Source organism: Ceratotherium simum, chromosome 20 (assembly GCF_057802395.1).
Source record: "Ceratotherium simum simum isolate JZ-2026a chromosome 20, ASM5780239v1, whole genome shotgun sequence".
NCBI lineage: Eukaryota > Metazoa > Chordata > Mammalia > Perissodactyla > Rhinocerotidae > Ceratotherium > Ceratotherium simum.
Genome location: NC_141919.1, coordinates 4,456,572 through 4,482,632, shown reverse-complemented (window position 1 = coordinate 4,482,632; position 26,061 = coordinate 4,456,572). Strand labels below are relative to the sequence as shown.

At 47.0% G+C, this 26,061-nt stretch overlaps 1 protein-coding gene across 3 annotated transcripts in view; it reads right to left on the bottom strand.

Annotated features, from left to right (window-relative positions):
- Positions 1-25,577, bottom strand: part of GOLM1 (golgi membrane protein 1) — a 63,548-nt gene extending 37,971 nt beyond the window's left edge. The window contains exons 1-3 of one of the 3 annotated variants that reach the window (XM_004440805.3): positions 25,443-25,577; positions 12,621-12,770; positions 10,787-10,966 (exon numbers count right to left, since the gene is read on the bottom strand). In XM_004440805.3, the coding sequence (XP_004440862.1) occupies positions 10,787-10,966; positions 12,621-12,749 (309 nt within the window). In that variant the 5' untranslated portion in view covers positions 12,750-12,770; positions 25,443-25,577. Of the gene's footprint in view, positions 1-10,786; positions 10,967-12,620; positions 12,771-13,736; positions 13,756-25,442 lie in introns of those variants that run through there. The other 2 variants (XM_087444321.1, XM_087444320.1) reach the window with 2 other exon arrangements.
- Positions 25,578-26,061: the final 484 nt, after the last annotated feature.

Below are 26,061 nucleotides of genomic sequence, written 5' to 3'. Positions count from 1 at the left end.
TACATTGTCTAGACTCCTTCCCAGCGGGATTCAGATTCCAAGTGGATGCAATCACTTGAGAAGGGAATGCTGTACAGGGTTAGGGGCTTGGAGGTACAGAATGAAGCAAGGAGTGGGGTGCCCCCAGCTCTGAGCTAAGGGTGCAGCGGCAGCCTCCTGGTCCAGCCTCTGGGTCGGGCCCAGGGAGTGGGCCTGGAGGGCTGGTCCTGCCGTGGTGAGATATCCCCAGCTGAGATTGTTCCTCCAGATCCTTCCCCCTTTCTATAGGCACCTACTTCCCCGGACTAAACCCTTTCTGCTTAAAATAGGTAATTTCTCTGTCTACAGTTTAACTTGTCTTTCTCCAGCACTCAATGGGAAATGCACAGACAATGGACATGGCCTGGTCCACCAGGGCACAAGCCTAGCCCCTGGCAAAATAAATACTGAACGGACAGACAGAACTAGATGCGGAAAATTAACAGAAATAAAAACAGAAAAGCTGTTTTAGCACCCTTGATACATAATCAATCACAGGGATAAAAGATGATAAAAATCAAAGAAACCACTTTTATCTGCACAAGTCCATCTGGTTCCCCAAGAAACCCAGCCCTCCAGAAGGAAATCACCACATTCTCGGTGGGCAAGAAAAGCCGGCCTACAGAAGAGAAACTGGAACACTCTGAGAACTGTGTCTGACTGGCTGAGAATTCACTGTGGTGGAGCCAGAGAGGTGAAGGAGCCAGCAGCCTGGGCCCAGCCCCGTCAGCTGCTCTGCAGGTCCCCGGGAGCTACATGACCTCTCAGGGGCTCAGTCTTCACCCCCATCTGGGAGGTAACAACGCCTGTCCCCAGTAAGGCACTTCGAGAAATAAAATGTGTTCATGTGTGTGAAAGCACTATGAAAACTCTAAAGTAGGACAAATGACCAGACTTCTTAACATTAGTCATTTCCTCTTTAAGGGGCAGAATCTCAGAAAGTAAGTCATCCATAGAAACACACGCCCCAATTGAGAGGGGCGGCCCCCACCCATCCAAATGCTCTGGCTCTCCTGGCTTTCACCACCCAACAACCATGGAAACTCCAACTCACTGGTCACTCAAAATAGGAAAGCCCTCTAAACCATAGGATATTTTCACGCCACACCTCAAATAATGCTTTCCAGAGCCTTCTCATGCCCCCAGCAACTGTGCAAGAGAAACCTGGGAGCTCACCACGGCCACCTCAATGTGGGTGCAGGTCACACAGGGGAGTGACAAGGGTGGGGTTGAGGCAAGTCCTTTTGACCAGAAGGGCAGTCTCCCTCCACCTTCCCAACTGCCTCCATCAAGAAGCTCTTCTCTTTCTGGACACACAACAGTTAACACGTCGCCAACATCCCCTCTTCCATTCTTCCACTCAGCAATCTTTGGGCAGTTGCTTCCCTTCATGAATGACACAAGAACTGGATTTCCATTACAAATGAAATGTTCCTCAAACGATTTTCTTTGCACTACTGCAAAGTTAATTTATATATTTTAACAAACAAGTGAAAAGTATAAATGTCCACGTGGATAAATGGCTGTAAGAAACCAGCCTTGAAAGAATGTCCAAGGCACAAATATGGAAAATGGAGCTTTTCCTAACTTTTGGCTAGCAAAAAATGAGCACAATTGCAGGAAGCTCCACATCCTCTGGACCAAGTGCTGTACGTGATCCAAGGTCTCCCAGACTCCTCCCCTGAGCATTTTAGACATCAGGTCATGTGTCCTTCGCATGCCTGGAGGGCCACAGTGTGGCTACGGAGCAGCAACTGGTCAGGAGGGTACCCAAAATCCTGGTAAGTCTTCAGACCCAAAAATATTAATCAGCCTGCTGACCATGAAATAACAGAATGATTTAAACCACTGTGTGCCACTCTCAGGGATAACGCAGACCTTAACAAGTGAATCTCCATTGGCTTTTGCCAAAAACTAAAACCAAGGATCTGTTTCTATGTAGGCCCCTTAAGAAACCTGTTTTATACATAAACACATATACATCTATAAAAAGAAAACAGTATTTCACTGGTGGTTGTGTGAGGATTATTTATACCCACACAAATGTGGTGTTTTAAAAATGTGACCTCCAGTTCTTAGACACTGCTCCCACAGATGGAGTCTCATTCCTGCCCTTTCAGTCTGGGTGGGACTCAGTGACCGGCCTGGAAGGAGTGCTGAGGGGGCGACCGTGCTGACCGCTGGGGCAAGGGCAGTAAAAGGAGTACGGCTGAACAGCGTACCCTGAAATTCATGTCCACCCGGAACCTGTGAGGAGACCTGGGAAAAATCTTACTTAGAAACAGGGTCTATGCAGACGTAATTCAGTTAAAGTAAGTCATGAGGGCGGCCCGTCAATCAGTCCGACTGAAGAGAAGCGGCAAAGGTACAAGACACAGAGGGAAGATGGCCATGTGGGGACGCAGGCCGAGATCAGAGCGGTGCAGCCACAGCCAAGAATTATGTCAGAAATAGCCAGCACACACAGAAGCTACAAGAGGCAAGGAAAATCCTCCCCTAGGGCCTTCGAGGGAGCATGGCCCTGCCGACACCTTGATTTTGGACTTCTAGCCTCCAGAACCATGAAAGAATAAACTTGTGTTGTTTTTAAGCCACTCAGTTTGTGGTAATTTGTTACAGCAGCCCTGGGAAACCACTACAAAGATGACAGCTTCTTCCTGGTTCGTGTGTTCCCTCTCCCTCTGCCGGGAAGTTTGCCCTGGGAGCCCAGCCTCCATGCTTCAGGGAAGCCCAGGAGCCACATGGAAAAGCCACACGTAGGTGTCGCAGCCTCAGCCCCACCAAGGTCTCGGGTCACTGACCACCAGAGACAGGAGTGAGGGAACCTACAGGCAACTCTACCCCGAGCCATCAAGGCATCCCAGATGGTGAAGTGTGGAGTACAGACAAGTTGTCCCACCAAGCCCTCCCAAATTGCAGACGTGTAAGCAAAACAAACGTTGTTTGTCGGGGTTTTAAACCACTATGTTCTGGGGTAATTTGTTATGCAGCCAATAGACAATGGGAACAACACACGTATGAAGAATCCTGTTCACCTGAATCAAATGCAGATCTTCACATTCAAATCAGAGTCACCTATGCCAATTAGATATTAAGGTAGTTTACAAAAGTTCCCTTCAGCAAACATTTATGAAAAATCTTGTCTGGAATTGTACCCCTGACTTTCTACCTATGAAGCGGTCACCTCAACACCCCAGGATAACAATGCATACATAATAAGCCAAAAGTTTCTCGTCTTTTTTTTTTTTTTTTTTTTTTGTGAGGAGATCAGCCCTGTGCTAACATCCGCCAATCCTCCTCTTCTTTTGCCGAGGAAGACGGCCCTGGGCTAACATCCGTGCCCATCCTCCTCCACTTTATATTGGTTGCCGCCACAGCATGGCTTGCCAAAGCAGTGCGTCGGTGCGCGCCCGGGACCCGAACCAGCGAACCCCGGGCCGCCGCAGTGGAGCACGCGCACCCAACCGCTTGCGCCACGGGGCCAGCCCCTCTCGTCTTTTTTAATGACGTGCAAAAACTAGCTGTCTTCACACGTGTTTGTCATTTTAAAGACCCTCCACTTCTATTCTACAATTTTCATGGCATACTACATTTATAAAAGCCTGAATATAACAATAATTTATAAAAGCTGTAGTTTTTTAAGTAACCTGTAGTTTTTAAAAAGGGGGGTCCTCACTGGTTGATCTGACTGATGGAATTACAGGTGATTTTAATTTTCTTTTTTTTGAAAATTGTCTACAATAACAATTTTTTGATAATTAAGAAAAAAACTTTTTTCAAAGTTACTTAAGGCTGACACACACAATCACTTTCTGTTTCAAAACAAAGCTGAATATCCCTTCTTACACACAGCTTAGGAAGTGACCACACCAGTGCCTCCACCAAGTTCTATAAACACACACGAACCTGCATAACTGCATTTATGGAGTCAAATCATTGTAAACACACCTATTTCTGCAAGACACAGGGAGGCAGGGAAGAAAGGTAATGAAAACGACGGTTCAATCCCAAAGATTCAGCTGAAGTCGCATTTGAAGTATCTGCCAGCAAATGGTCAGAGTCTGTGGGATTTGATTCAAATGATCAAGACAGAGAAGCTGACTGACTGGTCAAGGCCCTGGCCAGTGAATGCACTCCCTCTGCGCCAGGCTTCTCCCCTCATCCAAGGGGCTGTGGGTCACGAAAACAGAACAAACATGGCCACCTCGCCTTCCACGTGGGCAGCAGCAATGGTGAAGGGCCGTTCTCCAGAGAAGGGAGGGCTGTGGACCAGGCAGGCAACGACAATTGCCATTGCACAAAGTTATCTCCCAACGTGCTTCCCAAACAGCCTGCAGGGACTCGCCACACCTTGCACCTGCCATCTCTCACCCTGGGCTTTATGTTACCCTACAGGCCGAAATGCCATTCTTCCTCCTCAAACTTCTCTCGATCCCATACTAACCTCCAAGGCTCAAATCCAATCTCGTTAGGAAAAGATTACAACTCCTTTAGCCAATGCTGATCTCTCCTTTCATGGAACTCGTATTGCTGTTAATAATTACTTATTCTCTAGCCATTTGAAGGAATCTCCTCCTCCTCCAAAACAGAATGCAAGCTGCTGAGGACACAGGGCCCCAGGCACACGCTAGGCATCTCGTTAAGCACTGGTCTATCGATCGAGATTCCCATTCATTTATTCATTCATCAAAAGCTTGAACCTCTACTACTGAGTGCCCACCTCAAACCTATGAGATACACTAACTGATCAGGCACATGACTTAGGGTGCAGCGTATCAGAAAAGAAGAGTGAGACATTACACACAGAAATGGAGGGCCAACGGATGGGCTCCCTCTGTGCCAGGCTTCTCCCCTCATCCAATGGGCTGTGCTTCGTGAAAACAGGACAGGCCAGGATGGCTCCAAAGGTGCAAGACAACAGCAGGACCACTTTTGATAGTCAAGTGGCAACAGTTAATAAAAGTGAAAATACACACAATGTATGGTCCAGCAACTCAACTTTTAGGTCTAGCCCTGTATCTTTCAAACTCTTTTGACCATGACCCACAAAGACAAATTTTATCTTGCAATTCAGTACAGACATTCACACACATATAGGTTTCACAAAACAATACTTATCATGTATAATAACACTGTAACATTTTTAATTTTTTTTTATTGTGGGTCATAACTCAATATATTATTATTCACAGCTCACTAATGAGTCCCAAGCTGTAGTTAGAAAAACACTGCACGGTCAGAGAAACTCGCACGTGCGGAGGGAGCCCTGTGGAAGTACAGTCACTGTCACCTTCTCTGTAACAGTGACACACTAGAAACTACTTGAGGGCCCACCCACCGGGGGTGGGAAACTGTGGTTTATTCATACAAAGAAATAGGGCACAGCAGTTAGAATGAGTGATCTAGATCTATAAAATCAACAAAGACCTCACAAACAACGCTCACTACAACAAGCAAGTTACAGAACGACAGAACAACCAAACATGCACAGCAAATACTCAAAAATTAAAAAAATATGTATTGCCTTCGGAAGCATGTAGGCAAAATTCAGAAATATAAACTAGAAGGATAATCATTCAAGTCCATCCTAGTGACTATCTCTGGGCAGGAGAGAAAGAGGGAAGGAACTGAGAAGGGGAATACAGAGGACGTCAACTTTACTCAGTTTTTGTTCTAAATAATTTCTGGGTGAGGAGCACACAGGTGTTTGTTGAGTATTCTTCTGACCTTTCTGCACGTCCAGCTATTTCATCATATAACTGTTCTGCGTCTCATTATATCACGAGGGCACAGCGGCCGAGAAGCTCCCGCGATGTTTCCCACATGCCTCCCCGTTTCAGGTGACACCTGAAGGAAGGGGCGTCCGAGCGAGCTAGTCTCGGCACAGAGGACCTGGAGACACACCTGCATTCCCGTTCTGGAGGAGTCAGCAATCTCAGGGAAAAGTAGTGAGCAGGGAGTCTCCAACCTGGCATGTCTTCTAAAAATTTTCAAAGATCCCAATAAATGTGGGTAAAGATGAGAGAAATATCTTAGAAAGAATTAACATCAATTACTTTGTAACAGCACTGCCAAATTATTTTTAAAGAATTGTATGTCTTAATTATAATGCCATCTACTTTTTAAATCATTTCATTCAGGCAGGGTCAAAAAAATGAAAATAAAAACCATGATACAGAATTTTTATTTTTCAAACTATAAGACTACAAAACACCTGTCTCCATCACCAGCCTCTGGATTAGCAAGCTGCATCACAATGATCTGAGAACTTAGAAAAAATTGTGCGTGCACACGTGTGTGTATAATCTTTAAAAAAACGCTATATCCTTTGAGGCCCGACACCCGGAGACTCTGACCCAGTGTATTCTAAACATCTGTATTTTTCTCTGTCAGCTCCCAGGTAATTGTGATGTGCAGCTGGGAGAGGACTGATCTCTCTGAAACAACTTCCATAACAAGTAAGTTCAAATTCCCAAGATGTGGCATAAACATCAGCCAATCGCTGATGTGACCCTTCTGCATCACAGAACACAAGCAAGCAACAGAGTACAGCCACCCAGTCAGAAGGGGACCTCATCTTCCATCGTCCAATTCTGAACCACGCAGAGAAGGGGCAAGGGCACCAAAGAAGTGAAGGGGACCCAGCCTTGGCCCAACTGCTCCTCCGCAGAGCGTGACTCTAACTCAGAGATCCAAAGCAGCCTTTCTACTGGAGTTCCGCCTCCCCATCCAAACCCGTGTTGTCCAATATTTGGTTTTTAAATTTAGATTAGCTAAAACTAAATAAAATTCAAAATTCAGTTCCTCAGTCCCACTAGCCGTACTCTGGTGTTCAACAGCCACACCTGGCCAGTGACTACCACACCGCAGAGCACAAATGGAGAACATGTCCATCATCACAGGGAATTCTACCACACAGTGCCTACCCGAAGCATTAATTTCATCACCACGTTTTCCCTACAGGTTTGGTTTTCAAGCTTCTATCCAGGCCCCCACTTGAGGACTACAGTAGCCATGCAGAGTAACACAGTTCCTTCCCCGGGCAGGACGGTGGTGGAGGTCAGAAATCTCTAGGTGATGTGAGATTTGCAAACTGCCTCCTCCCTCAGATGACAACACCCCAGCTCCTCCCATAGGTAAGAATCACTATTAGACCATCAGATGATTCTTTAGAAGTCTGAAAGAGAGGTCATTCCAATTCAAACCACAAGTGCTAACCTCCCAAGATACAAAAAGAGATCAACTCAAGTCACTGGGGTGACAGATCAGCCCTACTTCTCTGGGAACTGCCCGGCCATATTGAAAGATCATGTATTTTTTGCCTGAGAATTTGGAATTGGGAACAAAGGCAAGCTAGTTGGAATATGGTAGTCTTCTCAAGCAAGGAGAGGGAAAACAATCCCACCAGCAAGCTTCAACAGCCATCCACTTGGGCCAGCCTGGCTTCCTCTGTGGCCCCACCAATGCCCCTGTGTGTTCCTTAGTGACAGAGAGTCGTGAGAAGCCACTCACGGCCCAGAGAAGCTGTATGTGCACAGAGCAGAGGGAGGCCAGGGGCAGGGATGGAGGCCTCCTGGAGGCTGGCAGGGGTCTAGGTCTCGTCCCGGGTTACAGTTATTAATTCCCTCTGGGCCGCCGTTCCCTCATCTGTACAAGGAGCACCAACCTCAAGAGGCTACTGCGAGGAATAGAGGCAACAGTCCTGTGAAACGCTGAGCCTGGTGTCCGGCTAAGCGGAGGCCAGCAAACGTGAGCTCCCCCGGCTGGGGCGCTGGCTGTCAGTGGTACTCTTCCCACGGCCCAGCTTCACCGTGAGCTCTCAGTTCTAACGGATGCCCCAGCATCTTCTTCACCCTTTCTTAAAGCTTAGGACAATGTGGTTTCATGGTTTCAATTTGGGAGGGAAAAAAAGAGTCCACACACACAAATATATATATAATCACTACTGATGCTGTGGTTCACTACCACCTCTACTGCTATGCTTTTACTATTACTGTTACTACTACTGCTACTAGTTACTACAACTAGTTGTAAGAATACTAGCTACCATTTTTTGAGCTTCTACCCCATGTCAAGCACTATGCTACACCCTTTATAAATATCTCACTGAATCCTCACAGCCACTCTGTAAGGGAGATTCTGTTGTTTTTTCCACCTGACAGCTGAGAAAACAGGCCCAGAGAATTTAACAGACTTGCCTGAAATCACACAGCTGAGGAAAAGAAGGCTTTGAACCCAGGTCTGCCTGACTGGACGCCTCATGCCTTTCACCACCACACCAAGCTACAGCTAAGAGCCTCCTGGAGCTGAGAAACTAGCCCCCTGCCCCCAAATGAAAAGAACTTTACATCATAACCTAAAAGTTAAAAACCCCAAAGGAACAAGGACTCTCTCTCCCATGGCTCTTTGACTCTTTCAAATGTGTATTTTACCCTCCGCACTGGAATGCCTGGATTTTCAGTTTCTATCGTCAACTGTTTGCTGTGACTACAAGAGCCTCCCTCCGCTTGGCCCTCAAACAGCCCCTGAAGCGGGGTGGGGAGGAAGGCTAAGATCCTGCGTTATGTCCCCTTTTTAAAAAAGAAGCCACAAAACTGCAGCACTAAGAACCGAGGTGAGACAGTCACCTGGTTTCTGGCTAGATGATGTTCCCTCTCGTTTCTTCCTATACAGGCAGATGTTTCCGGAAACAGCTGGCCAAACAGATTTCAAAGAATTCCACATTTGTGGTCTCAGCTCCACATCAGATCACACTGAAATGAACCAGCACTTCCGCCTCCAGGACTTGTCTGTGGTGGTGACTCTTCACTGACCATGCCACCGTAATCTCCCTAGAACGAACTGTTCTGTGCCTTCTGAGGATTCTGCCCACATGATACAGAAGCCCGGTTGTCTACAGCCCGCTTCACAGGGGTCTGGAGCCCCATGCATGCATACCCAGGGCGGGGCAGAACACCTCATGAGCAGAAATTACCCTGCAATCTCTTTTCTTTCTCCCCACCCAAAACACGCACCCACACTTCCATGAAATGCACAAAAATACCCAGAAGCTTGGAGGAGCATGAAGAGAGAGAATAGTTGTTCCCAGAATTTTGGATTCTGTGGGCCAGTAAAATTTCAGAAGCATTTGGTAGACTGATGGAGTGAAGACAACAATGACATTTAAAAGCAACAGCCAAACACCACACAGGGACACATGCTCACACTATCTTCTACCACCGCCATGTCACAACGAAAACAGTTGTAAACAAAAATGAAGAAAGGCCAGAGGTTCACAGTAAAACAATTCTTCCTAAGGAAAAGAGAGTTAAATTTTCAGGTTATGACACAGGCACACAGGGTGGAGAGGCAGGCAGACACACAAAAGAGCCTCTTCGTTTTCCTCTCTACCCGCAGATGGAAATACTTGCTCCGGCTGGTCCCAGACCATCACCGGGCACTGAAGAAGCACTACACCGGCACGGAGGGTCCTTCCCACCTTGCCCGGCCCAGCCCGGGAGCCCATCTCAGCCCAGACCCTGTGGGGCGATCCCGCTGGTCTCTCCTGGGTCCACTTCCCCAGCAACACTCCCCAGTCCTGCCACACTCCTTCCTAACCCAGCAGAGGGCCAGGGTGCCACAGACGTTCTCTGCACGTCCTGCAAATCCCAGTTGCAACTTCTGCAAACTCTGTTCCTTGAGAACAAATTCTACTTCCTCCAAAAAATGTGCTTTAAGGGGTTCTGTCCGTGTACACGCTGTGAGAAATGTCTGGGTTCTATTCTATTCAGTTAAAGGGGACGTCAGGAGCACAAATAGTGTCACCCACATGTGAGAAAAGTGAAGAAAACTCAGGAAGCACTTTACTACAACAGTATTAAAAATGGAACAACTCCCAGAGAAGAAATGTCCATTTGTGAATATGGGAAAGTACTCTGCAAATGAAAATAAGTATTTCTCACATTTTAAACCAGTTACGTAAGGAAAGTCTGAGGCCCTACCTAGAAATGATTCATTTTCTGGTGAAGTGCTAGCCAGTAGTTGATAATAAAACCAAATCCACCTCCGAGATAGTGGATCTCAGGATACCACCTTCTTCCAATAAATCAAGCATTTCACGGACAGAGGCGCACACACTAGTGAGGGCCCACCTCTCCTAGGTAATGCATAGTGACGAGTTTGACACACTGTAGAAGAGAAGATACTTAGTAACCCGCACCTTCATACCATTCAATACACAGGAAAGTGCAGTCATGCATTCCTAAGAAAACAGAAAAAGCAAGATACATAAAACTTAGATATGTTATCAGGAATCCCCTTTTTAATCTGTGTAGGATCTGATTTGTTTTAAACTTGAAGACCAGCACTCAGTCCCCTGCCTTCTTTGTTAGCATTAATTAGAGGTCTGCATCTCCTCTCAGTGTGAGATACTCAAGGGCACAAACACTATTCCTCTTTGAGATACAAGCATCTGGCACAGGCGGGCACAGAGCAGGTACTTAATACACGTCTGTAGAAAGTAAGGAAAAAAAACAATAGGAGGATGAATCTGATGCTAAGAGAGTTCTTTTGCATCTCTCCCATTTATCACCATTGCAAAAGGTTTTACAACAAGCCCACCCAGGGACTGACGGGAGATGGGGGAGATACCCTAGGCTCGATCAAGAGGCTAATTCTACATAATTACACAGATGGACACACAGCTGCTTATCCTCCTACTGAGAAGAATTCAACAGTGGATAAACCAGGACTTAGGACAGAGTTAAGAGGAAAACAAAGCAGGTCTTGCCTTCTCATCCTGGTATAACTTGTTGACGCTCTCCATCTGAAAGTTGTGGCTGGACTGGATTTTGTCAAGCTGCTCTCGTTGCTTCTCCAGCTCTCCCTGGAACTCGTTCTTTTTCAGCTCCACAGCGCCTCTCTCTGCAGCCGCCCTGCGGACTCTGCCTTCCAGCTCCAAGATTCGCGTCTACAAGGACACCAGAGCATAAGGGCGAATGTCAAGCCAGCCCTGGAGACCAGACTACCCAAGGTCCCTCAGCAAAGACAACACCGGGGCCCAAAGCCAGCACCAAGCCTTAAACACACAGTGCGCTCCCAAGGCTCAATCCTTCAGGTCAGCTGTGTAGAAGCTACAGCAGACTTTTCTAGATAAATGGTGCTCTACGTGGAGGAATTCACTTCTCTGAGCTTCAGTGTCTCCAATGCAGGTGTCCACAGAAACACTGCCTCACCTTTCCCAGAGATTCTGTGAGGCTTAAATGAGGTAAGTGCATAAAAGCCTCATGCTTTACCTGGCGTAAGCCGGTACTCAAATATTTAGTTCCTTTCCCTGCTAACAGAACACTTAACAACTCTTTACCAGACAAAATTTCTGAAAACAGATTCAGTTCTCCAACCGTGGACACCAAGACCACACCTGCCCGGAGAACACGGGTCTGGTGGAAGCTCAGGCAAAGGCACCAGAACCCTGGAGGTGAGCGTGAGAGCAGGACCAAACACGCAGCCGGGATGGACCTCCGTCGCTGAGAGGCCCCGCCCACCATCAGAAAGACTGGGATGGATCCTGGCTCCCCTGTACCTTACCTTTTTGTGCCTCAGTTTGCCAACCCGTGAAATGGCGAAAACAAAGTCCCAAACTTAGAGTCTGTGTTCAAAAGATCAGGTAGGTAAGGTACTGCTAAAGAGAAGTTATTCTGACATTTGTTAAAATGGTAAGGGAAACTTTATTCGAGGCTACTGCACCAGGGGTCAGGACTATGCAGTAGTCGGAGGGGAGAGCAACTGCTCAACTGTGAACACAGCAAAGACAGCTGAGCACTGACAGCCAACGAGCAGAGTGAGGGGTCAGAGGGTGAAGTATTGAGGAGACATCAAGGGTAGGGGGATTTCTGCTAAACTGGCCTAACAAGATTCTTGCTGAAGGCCAAGGGCTTCGACTTCAAGGCAGAGGGATGAGGAGCTTGATCAGATATCAGGGGTTGGGGGTGACTTAGGATTCTCTGCTGAGCTGGGCTGGGCAGGCCAAAGGCAGGATGGGGGCCAAGACAGAGGCCTGGTAGAGAGGAGGGTCAGAGGAGCCTGAGTTTGGTCAAGCAGAGTCTCTGTCACTGTTCAGCACTGTGCCTGAACCATGAAGGGCAACAACGAATGGGAAAGCTAAGATTACTGTTATCATTAAATGATGATGATCAAGACTGGCACCCCTAAAAACACGTCTCACACCCATTATCCAAATACATTTCCACCACTGCTCTTTGGTATGTAGTGTGAGCTGGAGGACCAGAACGGGCTGCGGTCAGTGGACGTAAGCGAGCTGTCTTCCCAGAACCGGCTCAAATAGCTGGGCTGAAAATTAACTGACGTGACAAGCCGAGAGGGATGTTCCGGCAGCAGTCCTAAGAAGTCACGAGGGGTCCTTTCCCACCCAAGCGCAGAGCTGGTGTGGAGAGCCAGGCCCAGGGCTGGGTGGGGGGATACGCAGAGCCCTGAACCCACATACAGAGTCGCACACCACTGAGCACAGTACCCTAGGTGGCGACAAACAACAAACCCCTCGGACCCCACCACCCCGCAACTTTACATACTTCATGACAGCCACAGAGACAAAACAAACACAACACCTGGAGATCCACGCTCCGGGAGCTGGCAATCCAGTAGTTGAAGCCCAGGACAATGACACAGGCCACCAGGGCAGCTAGCACGAGGGGCGGCGACTTCATGCTCCGACGCCCGTTCCCCAATCCCATCATCTCCAAGGCCGGGCTGAGAATCTGCCAAATAAGAACAAACACAGAACCTCACTGCTAGTCTTCCCACGCCCGAGGCAGGCCACGTCCATCATCACGGCCCACAGGAGGCGTCCCGCCCGCCCCCAGGCATGCCCGGCACTGTCTCCTGCCCTGTGAAGCCGTCCGTGGGGAAGCACGCGGGAGCGGCGCCCCGGGCCGGGCGGCCAGCTCCCAGGACGGGCTCCCAGACTCGGGCGAGAAATAGCTGCTCTTCTGCGTCAGTGTCCTCAGCTGTGAAATGGGGTCACGATAGTACCTGCCTCCCCAGTACAGTCTGAGAATTAACCGTCTCTGTAAGCGGCAACGGCAGACATCCAGTGCTTCCACATCACGTTACAGAGAGTCCATGTCTCGCTACTCCCCAGGGGCCTTTGTGATTTGATTCCTAACAAGGGAGGTTTCCACCCTTTGACAGAATTATGAATGACACCTAACCAAAGCGTTTCCTGAGCAAAGCAGGAAGGCCTCCAGGAGGAGCGTGACCTCCCGCTGTGTGAGTCACCAGGCGGCACGACGAGGCTCTCAGCCCGGCTCCCCCACACGCCCGCGCCTCGCGGCAGAGCCCGGACCCGCGCAGGTGCAGCGTGGTGTGCCGCGGCACAGAGTCAGGAAGACCTCGGGAGCTGCAGCGAGCACCGCACTCCCGACAGACACACAAACACAGCTCACAAGAACTGCTAGCACTTCTGCTCACGGACTTCAACCCAAAACCAGGTCTGGCTGGATACCAGCGCTGGTCGCCAAGGACAAGGAAAGCTGACTGTCCAAATGGCTTTCGCTGAGCCAGATACAACAGGACCTTATCAGAGGGAGGGCAGGGCACGCAATCAACGCCATAAATGCAACAGTCTCTGTGAGAACAGACACGCTTTTATGCCAGATGCGGAGCAGTGGAGGAGGAAGGAGAGGAGGCGAGCGAGGAGGAGAGACCACCAGTGACAGACACACCTTCCAGGCCAAGTTCTTGACTGAGAACACGTGAGAGCTGACAGAGCTGGCTCTCATCCCATGGACGGTAGTTCTATCCAAGCATGTCACTGGGAGACATCTTCTTTCTTAGTAGTGGGTACTAGTGTGGCAGCCGAGGTGGGGATAAACGAGCAATCCAGTTGAATCACCTAAAGTAAAGCCCCACCAGAATTCCTATGTAAAGAACTGGTGGCTGAGTCCAGCCTCTGCTGGTGCCTTCCTCACCAGCTTCCAGTCTCTCAGCATGAAAGAGGAAAAAAATGTTGTAAATTCAATTATCAGTTGATATCAGCAACCACTGTGCATACTAAAAAAGAGGAATGCTCAAAAACACTAAACTTCTAGAAGATTCTATAGATCTGCTGAAAAATATCATCTGATTTTGAGCACCAAACAGTCTTTTTTATTCTTTTTAAACTTTTTTTAAAATATAAAAGTACAAATACAATTGGGGAGAAAAACCACAGACAGTACATAAAAGTGTAAAATGAAAAGTTTCCCTCTTCCCACTCCAGGGTCTGTCTCCTCTAGTTCAGCTGCTCTCAACCCTCAGGGGGCATCAGAATCACTGGGATGTCCTCCTGGAATACCAACACATGGGCCCCTCTCCTGTACTTCTAATCCAATGGGTTTAGGGCAGGACTCAGATACTGGTATTTTTAATCTCCCAGGTGATTCTAACATGCAGCCACGCTTCTAGAAGCCATTCTCGATGTTTCTCGATACAGACACACACGAGCATCAACATACATTTTCTAATCCAAACAAGATCATTCCCACATTTCTGTAATGTCGTGAACCACTTAGTAATACATCTTGTCACCCTTTTCCTAGCAGCACATTATGGTTTACTCCATTCCTGTCAAAGGGCTGAACAGGGCACAACTGTATACCAGGATTTACTTAATCTCCTAAAGGGCCTTTCGGGGTTTTCTAGGCTTATTTCCAGCAATGCCGCCACAAACACTCGTAGACATCCACAACTGTGTTTGCAAACTCTTATCCAGCTGTACAATCCTGTCTCCACAATTCTGAAATCCAAAATGCTCTAAAAACCCAAAGGGATTTTTAAAAACTCATCCAGCCACAAGACCTGACCTGAACTCACACCAAGGTCCGAATAGAACTCACCTGGAGATACTTAGTCTTTATCTTTCTCCCTTCTTGTGAATATTTATACATTCCACTGCAGAAAGATTAGTGTTGGATTACCGGCTGCAGCCGCAGATCCTCCTGGGGCTGTCACATTATACGTATCTTGAATTCTGAACAAATTCTGAATTCCAAATACATCTGCCCCCAGGGGCTTGGGGACGGCAGGGTGAACCACAGTGAGCTTAGGGTGTGTGAGGCACAACTGAGTGCCTCAAATGCAGGGTCACTGAATTCTCCATCAGTTCCAGGGGCATCATCACCCCCGTGTTGCAGGTGATGAAATAAATCACAGACAGCTGTGGATAAATTTCTGCAAGTGGAATTGCTGGGCCAAAATATATATGCATTTAAAATTGATAAGCTCTTACCTCTTCCAAAATATTTAGCAAACTACACAGCGAAAATAGTACCTTTACAGTGGAGAATCCCGGCAGACACCACCTTAGACACGTGATCAAGGTTAATATCACAGTAACGAGACAAATCAACATCATGTACTGCCTCATATGATGCACTGGGAGAAAAATTCAGAGGAACTCAATTTGAGGGACATTCTATAAAACACCTGACCAGCACTCTTCAAAACGTGTCAAGATCAAGAAAAACAAGCGGACCGGCCCCGTGGCTTAGCGGTTGAGTGCGCGCGCTGCGCTGCTGGCGGCCCGGGTTCAGATCCTGAGAGTGCACTGACGTGCCGCTTCTCCTACCATGCTGAGGCCGTGTCCCACATGCAGCAGCTGGAGGGATGTGCAGCTATGACATACAGCTATCTACTGGGGCTTTGGGGGAAAAATAAATATATAAAAAAATTATAAAAAAAAAAATCAAGAAAAACAAGGAAAAGACTGAGGAACTGTCACAGACTTAATAACTACAGAAATATGAAAACTAAGTGCAAGATGGGATCCTGGACTGGAGCCTGGAACAGAAAAAGGCCATTAAGGGAAAAACTGAAATCCGGAGTAAGTTCTGTACTTTGGTTCATCAGATAGTGCCAAGGTTAATTTCTTAATTTTGATAAATTCTCTGAGTATGTAAGACAGTAACATAAAGTGAACGTGGGTGAAGGATATATAAGAACCATCTGTACTATTTTTGCAACTCTTTCATAAATCTAAACTATTTAAAAAAATTTTGATAAATCTTACCATATTGGCTTCCAAAGCAGTTCAAACAATTTACCCTGCCACCAGCACTATGAGAACGTCTCTTTTCTCACACAATAACACACAAGTTAACTATTTAATATTTGGTGATCTCATTAGTAATGATATTTTAAAATACATTTCTTTAGTTAGGAGCATAAATGAGCATCTTTTCATTTACTGGCCATTTGTATGTTCATTTTGGTGAAATGCCTTTTCATATTCTCCGCCTATTTTTAAACTGGGGTGCTCACTGTATTGAATTGTAAGCATTCTTTCTATGTTAAATATAAACTAATCTTTGGTCTTTCATGGGAGTAATTTTTTTTCTCAATTTTTAATTTGTTCTCTGGCTTCCTCTGGAATTTTTCCTCATCGTTTTTTGTTGGTGGTGGTGGTGTTAAATAACCTAATCTTACCAATTTTTTCTTTTATTGCTTCTGGATTTTATTTATTCTTAGAAAGGCATTTCCTACTCTAAGTTTATAAATACATTTACCTGTATTTCTTTCCAACATGTCTATGGTTTCATATTTATATTTAAATCATTCATCCATTTGGAATTCCTTTTTGTGGTAAGCAGTAGGAAAATCAAGACAGCTTCTTCTTCTTTGGAATGGCTAGCCAGTTCTTTCAGCACCCTTTACTGAATAATCTATTTTTACCCGGTGCTTTGAAAGGCTCTCTTTTTCATATACTTAATTCCCTAAGAATATACGTGTACATGAGATCCTTGCATGACCTTTTGTTATTCCAGCAGATATATGTCAGTGGGTAGGTGTACTGGAAATTTGAAAACAATATAAACTCAATTCTGCCTTCAAGGGGAGCGTACAGATGATCGCTGAATATTCTCCTTCCCTTAGCCCATCAACAAAAAATTTACTGAGCAACCACACAAGTCAGGTGCTGTGCCAGCACCAGGCAGCTCAGGGCAGCGTTAACAAAACAAACTCCAGAACTCACTGGCCAGTGTCAGGTCCTGGTTCCACCTCTCAGGAGCCATAGGACCACCTGCGCCTCACTGTCCTCCTCATGGGGTTTATTATGAGGATTACCTGAGTTAAGATATGAGAAGTGCTTAGATCCACATCTGGCACATAGGAACTGCTCAGTAAATGCTGGCTACTATTACTATTACTATTAGAGATGGAAACAGGAATAACAAATCATTTCTAGATCTAATCTTTTTCCCATTTTATAAGGAAAAGGTGATGAATGTTTTCCTTCCACAATCTTACTACTTTCTACTAGAAACCAGCCATCAGCACTCCTTCTCTGGGCTCTGCTGTCACCTGAAGCAGCAGTAACCGCCGTCACCCGGGGCTGACCCAGGATGCTGCTGCAGCAGCGGGCATCCCCGACCAGGACCATGAGAGAGGTCCGAGGAAGCTGAACACCAGGACGGTCTCATAAGGCCCTCACCGTGAGCCAGCACTTGGCTGGCCGGGAAAGTGCGCAGCTGCCCAGAGGGCACTGTTAAGAGAGCCCTGGGCTCCCAAGGGACACAGGGCTGCCCAGGTAAGGTGACCACGAGGAAGGGAGGGCCAACGCTGAGGCTTCAGGCCTGTAAAGCACTTCACCACTGACTTTCAGGACTGTAGAAACCACTGCTGCTGAATAAAAAGGGACAGATACAGGTGAAGAATGACAAAGGCTGACGACGACCGAGGGCAGTAACGCAGAGCCAGTTTACAGTTGTCAAATACTTCAAACGCTCTCCTTTCCCCACCTTAGAACTTATGTGGACTGGGGGGAGATGGAACTGTGTCAAACAGATATATTCATTTTAATTTAGGCTTCAGAAGGTGTTTTGTCTCATTGGATTATAGACATGTGACATACCAAAAAATGATTAACCTAAATCAGCTCAATTGTGAAACTCCAGACTTCCCTGGAATGAAAGTTAAGTGGCGTGCTTCTGCACTAAAAGTCTCTTGGTAATTTGGAAAAGTCGTGAAAAAACTGCAGATTCTTTCCTACTGGCTTAATTAATTTAAAAAATTCAACCTACTGGTTAAAATTATTGTTTGCTTACAAGACAAAAATTTTTACAAGAGAACAGAGATCTCTAATTAAAAAAAAAAAAGAAAAAAAATATGAAGGGGCCGGCCCCGTGGCTTAGCGGTTAAGTGCGTGCACTCCGCTGCTGGCGGCCTGGGTTTGGATCCCGGGCGTGCACCGACGCACCGCTTCTCTGGCCATGCTGAGGCCACGTCCCACATACAGCAACTAGAAGGAAGTGCAGCTATGACATACAACTATCTACTGGGGCTTTGGGGGAAAAATAAATAAAATTAAAAAAACAAAACAAAACATGAAAATGGGCAACCTGCCAAATGCTGGAGCCCCTTGACCCTCCTAGTTAAATACTTTTGTTTTTCCTTATTTTCACACAGGGTTTTTAATCATGTAGGCAAATATACACAAAAAATCAAATCAGATTAGTTTCTTTGATCAATGTCACCACTGCTGAAGCAATACAGCTTTTCCAAACAGTGGGGGAGCCACACCTTTATTCCTTCTCAGAGGAACTGGCCTCACCTGGATCGCCAACAGCTGCGCCAGAGGTGCTGAGCAGGAAGTTCAGAAGCCACTGCAATGAGCAGACGGACCTGAGAACGCCCCAGGACAGCAGCGGGATCTGTGAAGGGCTTGGTCACCAACATTTTTTCGAGGGTTTAAGAATGTTCTACCTTGTCCCAAGAACATCTCCAAGCCAGGGGTCAGCATACCAAGGCCCACAGGCCATCCTCAGCCTGTTCTGTAAATCAAGTGTTACTGAACACAGCCATGCCCCTTCCCTCAAGAATTCTCCACAGCTGCTTTCTGGCTCCAACGCAGAGTCGAACAGTTGAAAGACATCTACTCATAGGGTTACTGTGAGGATTAAACCAGTTAAAATGTTTATTATCTGGCCCCTTAGAGAAAGTCTGTCAACTCCTGCTCTAAACCAGAGGGTGAAATGGCCAAGTCCATTGTGTTCCCCTTAAACTGCCTTAAAAACTTACTAGGAAGTACACAGAATCTCCTCTCACTTCTCCAGCCCTCCATTATAAACATCACGTTTTCCCCAATTCTGGAAGCTGATAGTTTATAAAGAAAAAACCTTACGGTGACAATAGTTAATAATACTGTGTTGCACATTTGAAAGTTGCTAAGAGAGTAGATCTTAAAAGTTCTTATCACAAGAAAAAAAATTTTGTAACTGTGGTGACAGATGTTAACTACACTTGCTGTGATCATTTCACAATATATACAAATATTGAATCATTACGTTGTACAACTGAAACTAATATGTTATATGTCAATTACACCTCAATAAAAATCTTTGTTAAAAAGAAAAAAAATTTTTTTAATAAATGTGCACGTTTAGTGGTATGTACTAGAAATACCAAAAAGTGAGATGGAGGAGTGAAAATGAGAAGGACCAAATTCCATCGTGTTTTTTCCAGCACTTGGAATTTTGTGAAGGCCACATCCCACACGGACACCATGACTCCATCTCGGCAGGAGCTGCCCAAGTTTCTCCTCGAGTTCAGGAGTCAGCAAACCGCAGCCCGAGGGCTGAATGCTGCAGCCACCTGTTTCTGTACACTGTCTGTAAGCTTAGTTTTTACAATTCTTAATGGTTGAAAAAAATCAAAAGAATAATATTTCATGACAGGTGAAAAGTACATGAAATTAAAATTTCAACATCCACAAATAAAGTTTTACTGGGACACAGCCAGGCCCACTGGTTTATACATTGTCTGTGGTTGTCAGGAGACAAGAACCAAGTAGCTGTGACCCTGCCTGCACGGCCTGCAGAGCCTAAAACAGCAGCTGGCCCTTTACAGAAAAGGGTCGCCGACCCCTCTGTAGTTCCGTGGCTCTCAAAGCGTGGTCCCTGGACCAGCAGCATCAACGTCCCCTGGGAATGTCAGAAATGCACACGCCAGACCTACCAAGTCAGAGACTTGCAGAGGGGCCCAGCCATCTGTGTCAGGAGCCTTCCGGGTGAAGCTGACTGAAGTCCAGCGTGAGTACCCCCGTCCTCTCTAGAGCACCCGGGGCAAGTCTGACAAGGGAGTCTTGTTCTGCTGCGCTCATTTATTTTCAAGAAGCAGAGAGGCATGTCGGAGGGGATGTGTTGTTTATCTCTGGGGAAATATTTGTATGTCCCTACTGTTTAAGGGTTGAGTTTCGTTTGTCATCCTTCAGCTTTGGTTTTATGCTATGATTGTCCCCATGGCCCATCTGCAGGCACAAACATTTTTCCTAAACCCATCTACTACTGTCTGCCCTAGAGAAGTAAGGTTTCTTTTTACTTCTTTAAGAAGTAAAGAGTAACCTAAAATGGACTTCCTTTAAAGTGACTTCTTAGTCTAGGTTCTTTTCTCCCTTTGAGCATCTCAATCAAAGTCACTGATGGAGTGTGGACAAGGTCCCTCTTCTTTAGTCAGAATGAAATGATCACTAAGTGCAGAGCAGCACAGCTTTATACAGCACCCTCCCTGATACAGAAAAAATGAAGCAAAGATAAGGAGCAACCCATCTGCCACACAGATATAAATGAGAGAGAGCAAGAAATGACGGGCTAGACCCTGCAGTTCTGACAGCCCTGAAATCAGAGAAATGTAGTGAAAAAGTTTTTTTCTAAATCAATCATTAGCATATTAAAATTTTGTCCCTTCTAAGAATTCACCAAGGCAATACTTTTAAGAACTGATAATAGCCAGTGAGTCATCTTGAAGTCAAGCCTAAATGAGCTTCAAAAGACTGCAGCCCTCACCAACACCATGTGGAGCAAAAGAACCACTCAGCCGAGCCAGGCAACCCAGACTCACGAGCAATAATAAAATGGTGTTTTTAAGCCAGGAGATGGTGTGCTATGGAACAATAGATAAAATACAAATTGTTGAGTGAAAAAAGTTGCAAAGTAGTATTTACCATACGATCCCATTTTTGCTGAAAAAATTTTAAGACACTCAATAAATGAATATATTTTTCTATCCACAGAAAATGTATAGCAAATGTTTATGAGGAAGGATACATACAAGTTGTAGTAAATGAGAGTAGACTGTAGAGAGGAGAGGAAGACAAAGAATGACGCTTTCATTTTTTTACTCTATACAATCTTTTTTTCCTCAATGAGTATATTTTTAATACAAAAGCCAAACAGTTAACAATAAAAAATTAAGATGTAAGGAAGGTATATAATGGTAACATTGGCTAGTTTTGAAACTGTATTTCTAGCATTCCAAGATTAAATCAGAGTATTTTACAGCTTCCTCTAAAACAAAATGTTTAGACCATATGTCTATATCGAGAAGTAGAGAAAAAAACCGAACTCATTCCAAGGCTCTCTTCTGTGCTGGACCCCATCACTGGGGACACAGAGATGGCCAGAAACATCTCTGTCCTCAAGGGACACAAAGACAACCCAGGTTCCCGTCTTGAGCCTTGGGCATGTAACGGAGAGGAGAGGTAGTGGAGTGTGAGGCCCCGTCTCTAACTAGGTGACAGGGCAGTCACTCGTCTTCTCCAACCTCCGGGGCTCACTGTAAAGGGATAACTTGGGGTCAGTCTCCTAAAGCTGGGGTGAAACTAAACAGACATCCAGGGAAGCACTTGCCCCCAAGTAAATACTCAATGAAAGGAACTGCTGTGGTGTTACTTTTCTGGTATGGACCCTTTTTTAGTCTCAGTTTCCTCATTTAAAAAAAAGGGGGAGGGGGAGATCAATTATACCTGCCTTCATGGGGTCCCTCTGAGGATCAAATGGAAGAATTATCTGAGGCTGAAGTAAGAGACCAGCTGTCTACAGCAGGGCACACACCTCCCAGAGGGGGCACAGGATGCTCCACTGGGCTGGGGAAGAAAAGCCTAGAAGTAACATTTATTTTTATCCAAAAAATAGGGTAAAAACTATGTTTTAGTAATATACATATTACAAATAAGTTAAATATATATTATGTATATACTAATTATACTAATTATTTTATACTATGTTACACAATACTAATTATATTATACTACCATAAAATACTAACAGTGCTAATAAAGTAGAAACTGACTCTGCACCCTAAGTCCCTCAGTCGAGGGTCACATGTCCCCACCCTCTGAGGTGCCTCAGCAGGGAGGGGAGGTCTGATGGGGCCACCCACTCTCTTTCCTTCACCTTCAGCACAACGCAACATATCTTGTTGGCACACGCACAGCAGGGTAGATTGGCAAATTATAACTAAACTAAACCTTACAAAAGACATGAAGTTGTAAGATCCTATAAAAAGCACAAATTAGTTATACTAATAAATGCAAGCACAGGCAAACTCAAGACCACAATTGGCAAAGCGCATGCTTCTTCTCATCCTGAGTCAGCTGTGCACGAGCCACGTCACAAAGTAAAAACTACGATGGTGTAATCAAATCCGACAAGAAAATAGGCCAAAAATACTCCAAATTCAAGAAAGAGTATTTGAAACAGCGTTTTACCTCCACTGTCATTGACAATGAATCCAGCCCTAAGTGTATTGGGCCTTGAGACACAAGACAACAAGTAACACACACGCGGGCGCGCGCGCACACACACACGAGAGTGCTAAAATCTTTACTAATAAGAACGACCAAGAAAGTTTGGAAACCACAGCAAATTACAATATATATCACTATAATCATATTATATAGTATTTGCACATATTTTTTTTCCTTTTAATCTTCAAAATCTCAGCTAGGGCAAGTTCTGTGAATACAGCCCTGAAAGGTTTTAAAAAAAAATCAGATCAAAATGACAAAATTTTGAGAAGGCATTTTTTTTTTTTTTGCTGAAAGTGTGGGAAATTTCTGTGTGAAGCAAAGTAGACTCTCTGAGAATTTGGGAAACACTTCTTAAACTTCAAGCCAAGTCTCTCTTTTTTTTTGGTGTGAGGAAGATCAGCCCTGAGCTAACATCCATGCTAATCGTCCTCTTTTTGCTGAGGAAGACCAGCTCTGAGCTAACATCTATTGCCAATCCTCCTCCTTTTTTTTTTTTTTACCCCCCAAAGCCCCAGTAGATAGTTGTATGTCATAGTTGCACATCCTTCTAGTTGCTGTATGTGGGACGCGGCCTCAGCATGGCCGGAGAAGCCGTGCGTCGGTGCGTGTGCAGGATCCAAACCCCGGGCCACCAGTAGTGGAGCGCGCGCACTTAACCGCTAAGCCACGGGGCCGGCCCCAAGTCTCTCTTTTAATGTAATCTCAGCAGTAACCTGAAAAGTCTAGAAAACGACCACAACCTAAGAACGTTTTTTTGCGAGGGGGCAAGTGAAATACCATTCAGACTTTTCTAAGGTGGAGCCAAAGTATATCAAGACCATTCCCTCTACTTCTGCAAATGTTTAGGAAAAATTTTAACAAAGCTTTTTTTGTTAGTTTTTTACAAAAAAAGAGTGCTTTTTTCTTTATCTAAATTATGGCTGTTATTTCTCACGTTAGGTCATTAAAAAAGAAATGAATCTTTTCCTAAGGCAACTTATTTTTTTCTAAAGAAAAATAAAAAATAACAATAATACAACTGAATTAAAGCCCCAGGAACCAGGCCCCTCATCCCCTGTCGTTGCCTCCCTCCCCACCACCCCAGTCTGGTCTTGGGGGACCTCACTGCCCTCAAGCTCCATCTCACTGAAGCGCCCGTCTGGGGCCCTGCTCCCCTGCACAGCCCAGCCTGCTGGAGGAGACACCCACCCTTCCAACTCTTGCCTGCACAGGCAGCTTCCCCAGGTTCTGCCCTTCTACCCTTCTGTGCTTCGACGCAGAAAGCCAGCCTGCACTTTCACAGGATTTTCAGTAAGGTCAGCAGTTCCCACCTTGCTGGGGGAAGGTGGCCACACAGACAGACTGCAGGTAGCCCTGGGCCTGACACGGTCAACCATCCCCACTACTGTTTCTGCCCCATCCCTTGGAAAACAACGTAAATGCAGAATCTTGTCTGTGGTCAGCAATTAGAAGCAGACAGCATCGTAGCTCCTAACAGCGATGTCACTGCAGTCTGACCCACTCCTTCCTCCCATCCTTGGTCTTTCATTTTTGAGCAAAACCGATGAAAAAATGTGACAACCTCTCCATAGGAGAACAAAATACGTCTTAAAAAGATAACCGTCTTTTTGAAGACTGACACTTTAAAAATTGAGTTCTGGCCTAAGAACAGTAAGTCTTAACAAGTTACTGATTTCTATTCACAAAGGAAGTAAAATTATTCTTCCCAAAAGCATGAACTTAGCTTAATCTTTTATAACACAAGCAGGAGGAGCTAGAATGCGTTAAGAGACCCACAAGGACCGCGGAGAGATTCCACTGCTCTCCAGGTCTCCTCCAAAAAATTCAGAAATACTAAAACTGACTAAATTTGAGTCAATCTGACAGCCATGGGCCAAACACAGTCACTCCAGAGCTGTTAAATATTTCATCAGGCTATTGAACATGTTAATAATCCGCCCCTGGGAATGTCCCTCAACATTTGCAAAACTTAGGGCTATAGAGCCTTGGAGACCCCAAACCAGACAAAGGAAATCTCAAACCCCCAAAAGCCACACAAGTTTAGTTATGCAAATTTGGATATAAGACATCTGAAAATGACTAGCATTATTATGACATTCCGAACATAATGATTCTTAAATTCCGCTAAAAAGAACATTCACCAAAGTACGTATTTTTCCTATTTTTACACAAAAACAAAAACATTAAAAATAGTGTGAAATACAGAGTGTATAAACTCAGCAGACCATATCTACGGCAGAGCAGGAGTTCTGTGGATCCTCCACTCTGCCAAAGGTGAGAAATAGAGCTATGAGAGGGGCCCGGAGCATCCCTGAGACGGGCTCCAGAGGTGCTCCCGCCGCGCGGCCCAGGACCCGGCGCCAAGCTCCCCGTCACCTGCCAGGACGCGCCCGCTGCCAACGTGGGCACCGGCGGGCCCGAGCGCGCCTGGGCGGAGGAGGGGAAGGGAGGTGAGCGGCGCGGCCAGCCCTCCCTCGGCTCGTGCCAATCACGCCCGCAGGACTGGCACTAGTGCGACTTCGGGGATGCACGCTTTTGACTTTGGATGCCGACGCGCGTGACACAGCTAAGAACAAAAAGGCCCCACATCGCCCAGACCGGCCTCCGCAGCGGCAGAGAACCCCCGCCCAGACCCTCGCGGGGGCCGCGGGACGGAGCCCATTGGGTGGGGGCGGCCCCGGAGCGCAGGCTCGGGCGCGGGGAGGTCCGGAGCCGGCCCCGCGCCGACTCCGTCAAAGTCTGCAGCCCGGGCACATGCGGGGGATGGGGGGCGTCTCTGGGGACCGGCGCCGGGTCCCCGGGCGCGGGCCCGGGGCCGAGGAGAAGGAAGGCGGCCAGGGCGGCGAGGGGCGCGCCGCTCACTCACCTCCCGCCGCGGCTCCGGTGGCCGCTCGACGCTGGGGGCCCGGCTCCCAAGCTGCCCGGGGCCGCTCCCCGCCGCCGCGCCGGCCTCGCCGCCCGCGCGCCCGCGCCGCGTCCAGCGCCGCCGCGAGTCCCCGCCCCGGGCAGCGCCGGCGGCGCGGGAGGAGGCGGCGCCGGCGGCGCGAGGAGGCGAGGCCGGGGCCGCGCCCGGCCGCCGGCCGCACGGTGCGCGCCCTGGGCCGCGGCCGCCCCTCGGCGGTGGCCGGAACACCGACGCCGCGGGCCCCCAACGCGGCCCCCGGCGCTCCTGCGGGACGCAGCCCCGCGAGCAGGAGGGCGCGGGCCGGCGCTTGCTAAGGGGGCGCGCAGGTGGAAGCGGAGGCGCAGCAAAGGGACGTGGAGGGACAATTACCCGGCCCCGCCTGCAACACCCCCCAGCCCTGGGCCCGAAGGAATTTTCTGGAACCCAGAGCCAACCACACATCTTGCCACACTCACGTCTCCTTCTTCAGTGGTCCCAGCCCAAACTGCCCAGAGTAGCGGGGGTAACGAAAAACAAGTATTTAGGGGGTCTGTACTCGCAAAACTTTTTTTCTTTCACAGCCCTTTCCAGTTGGCCATAA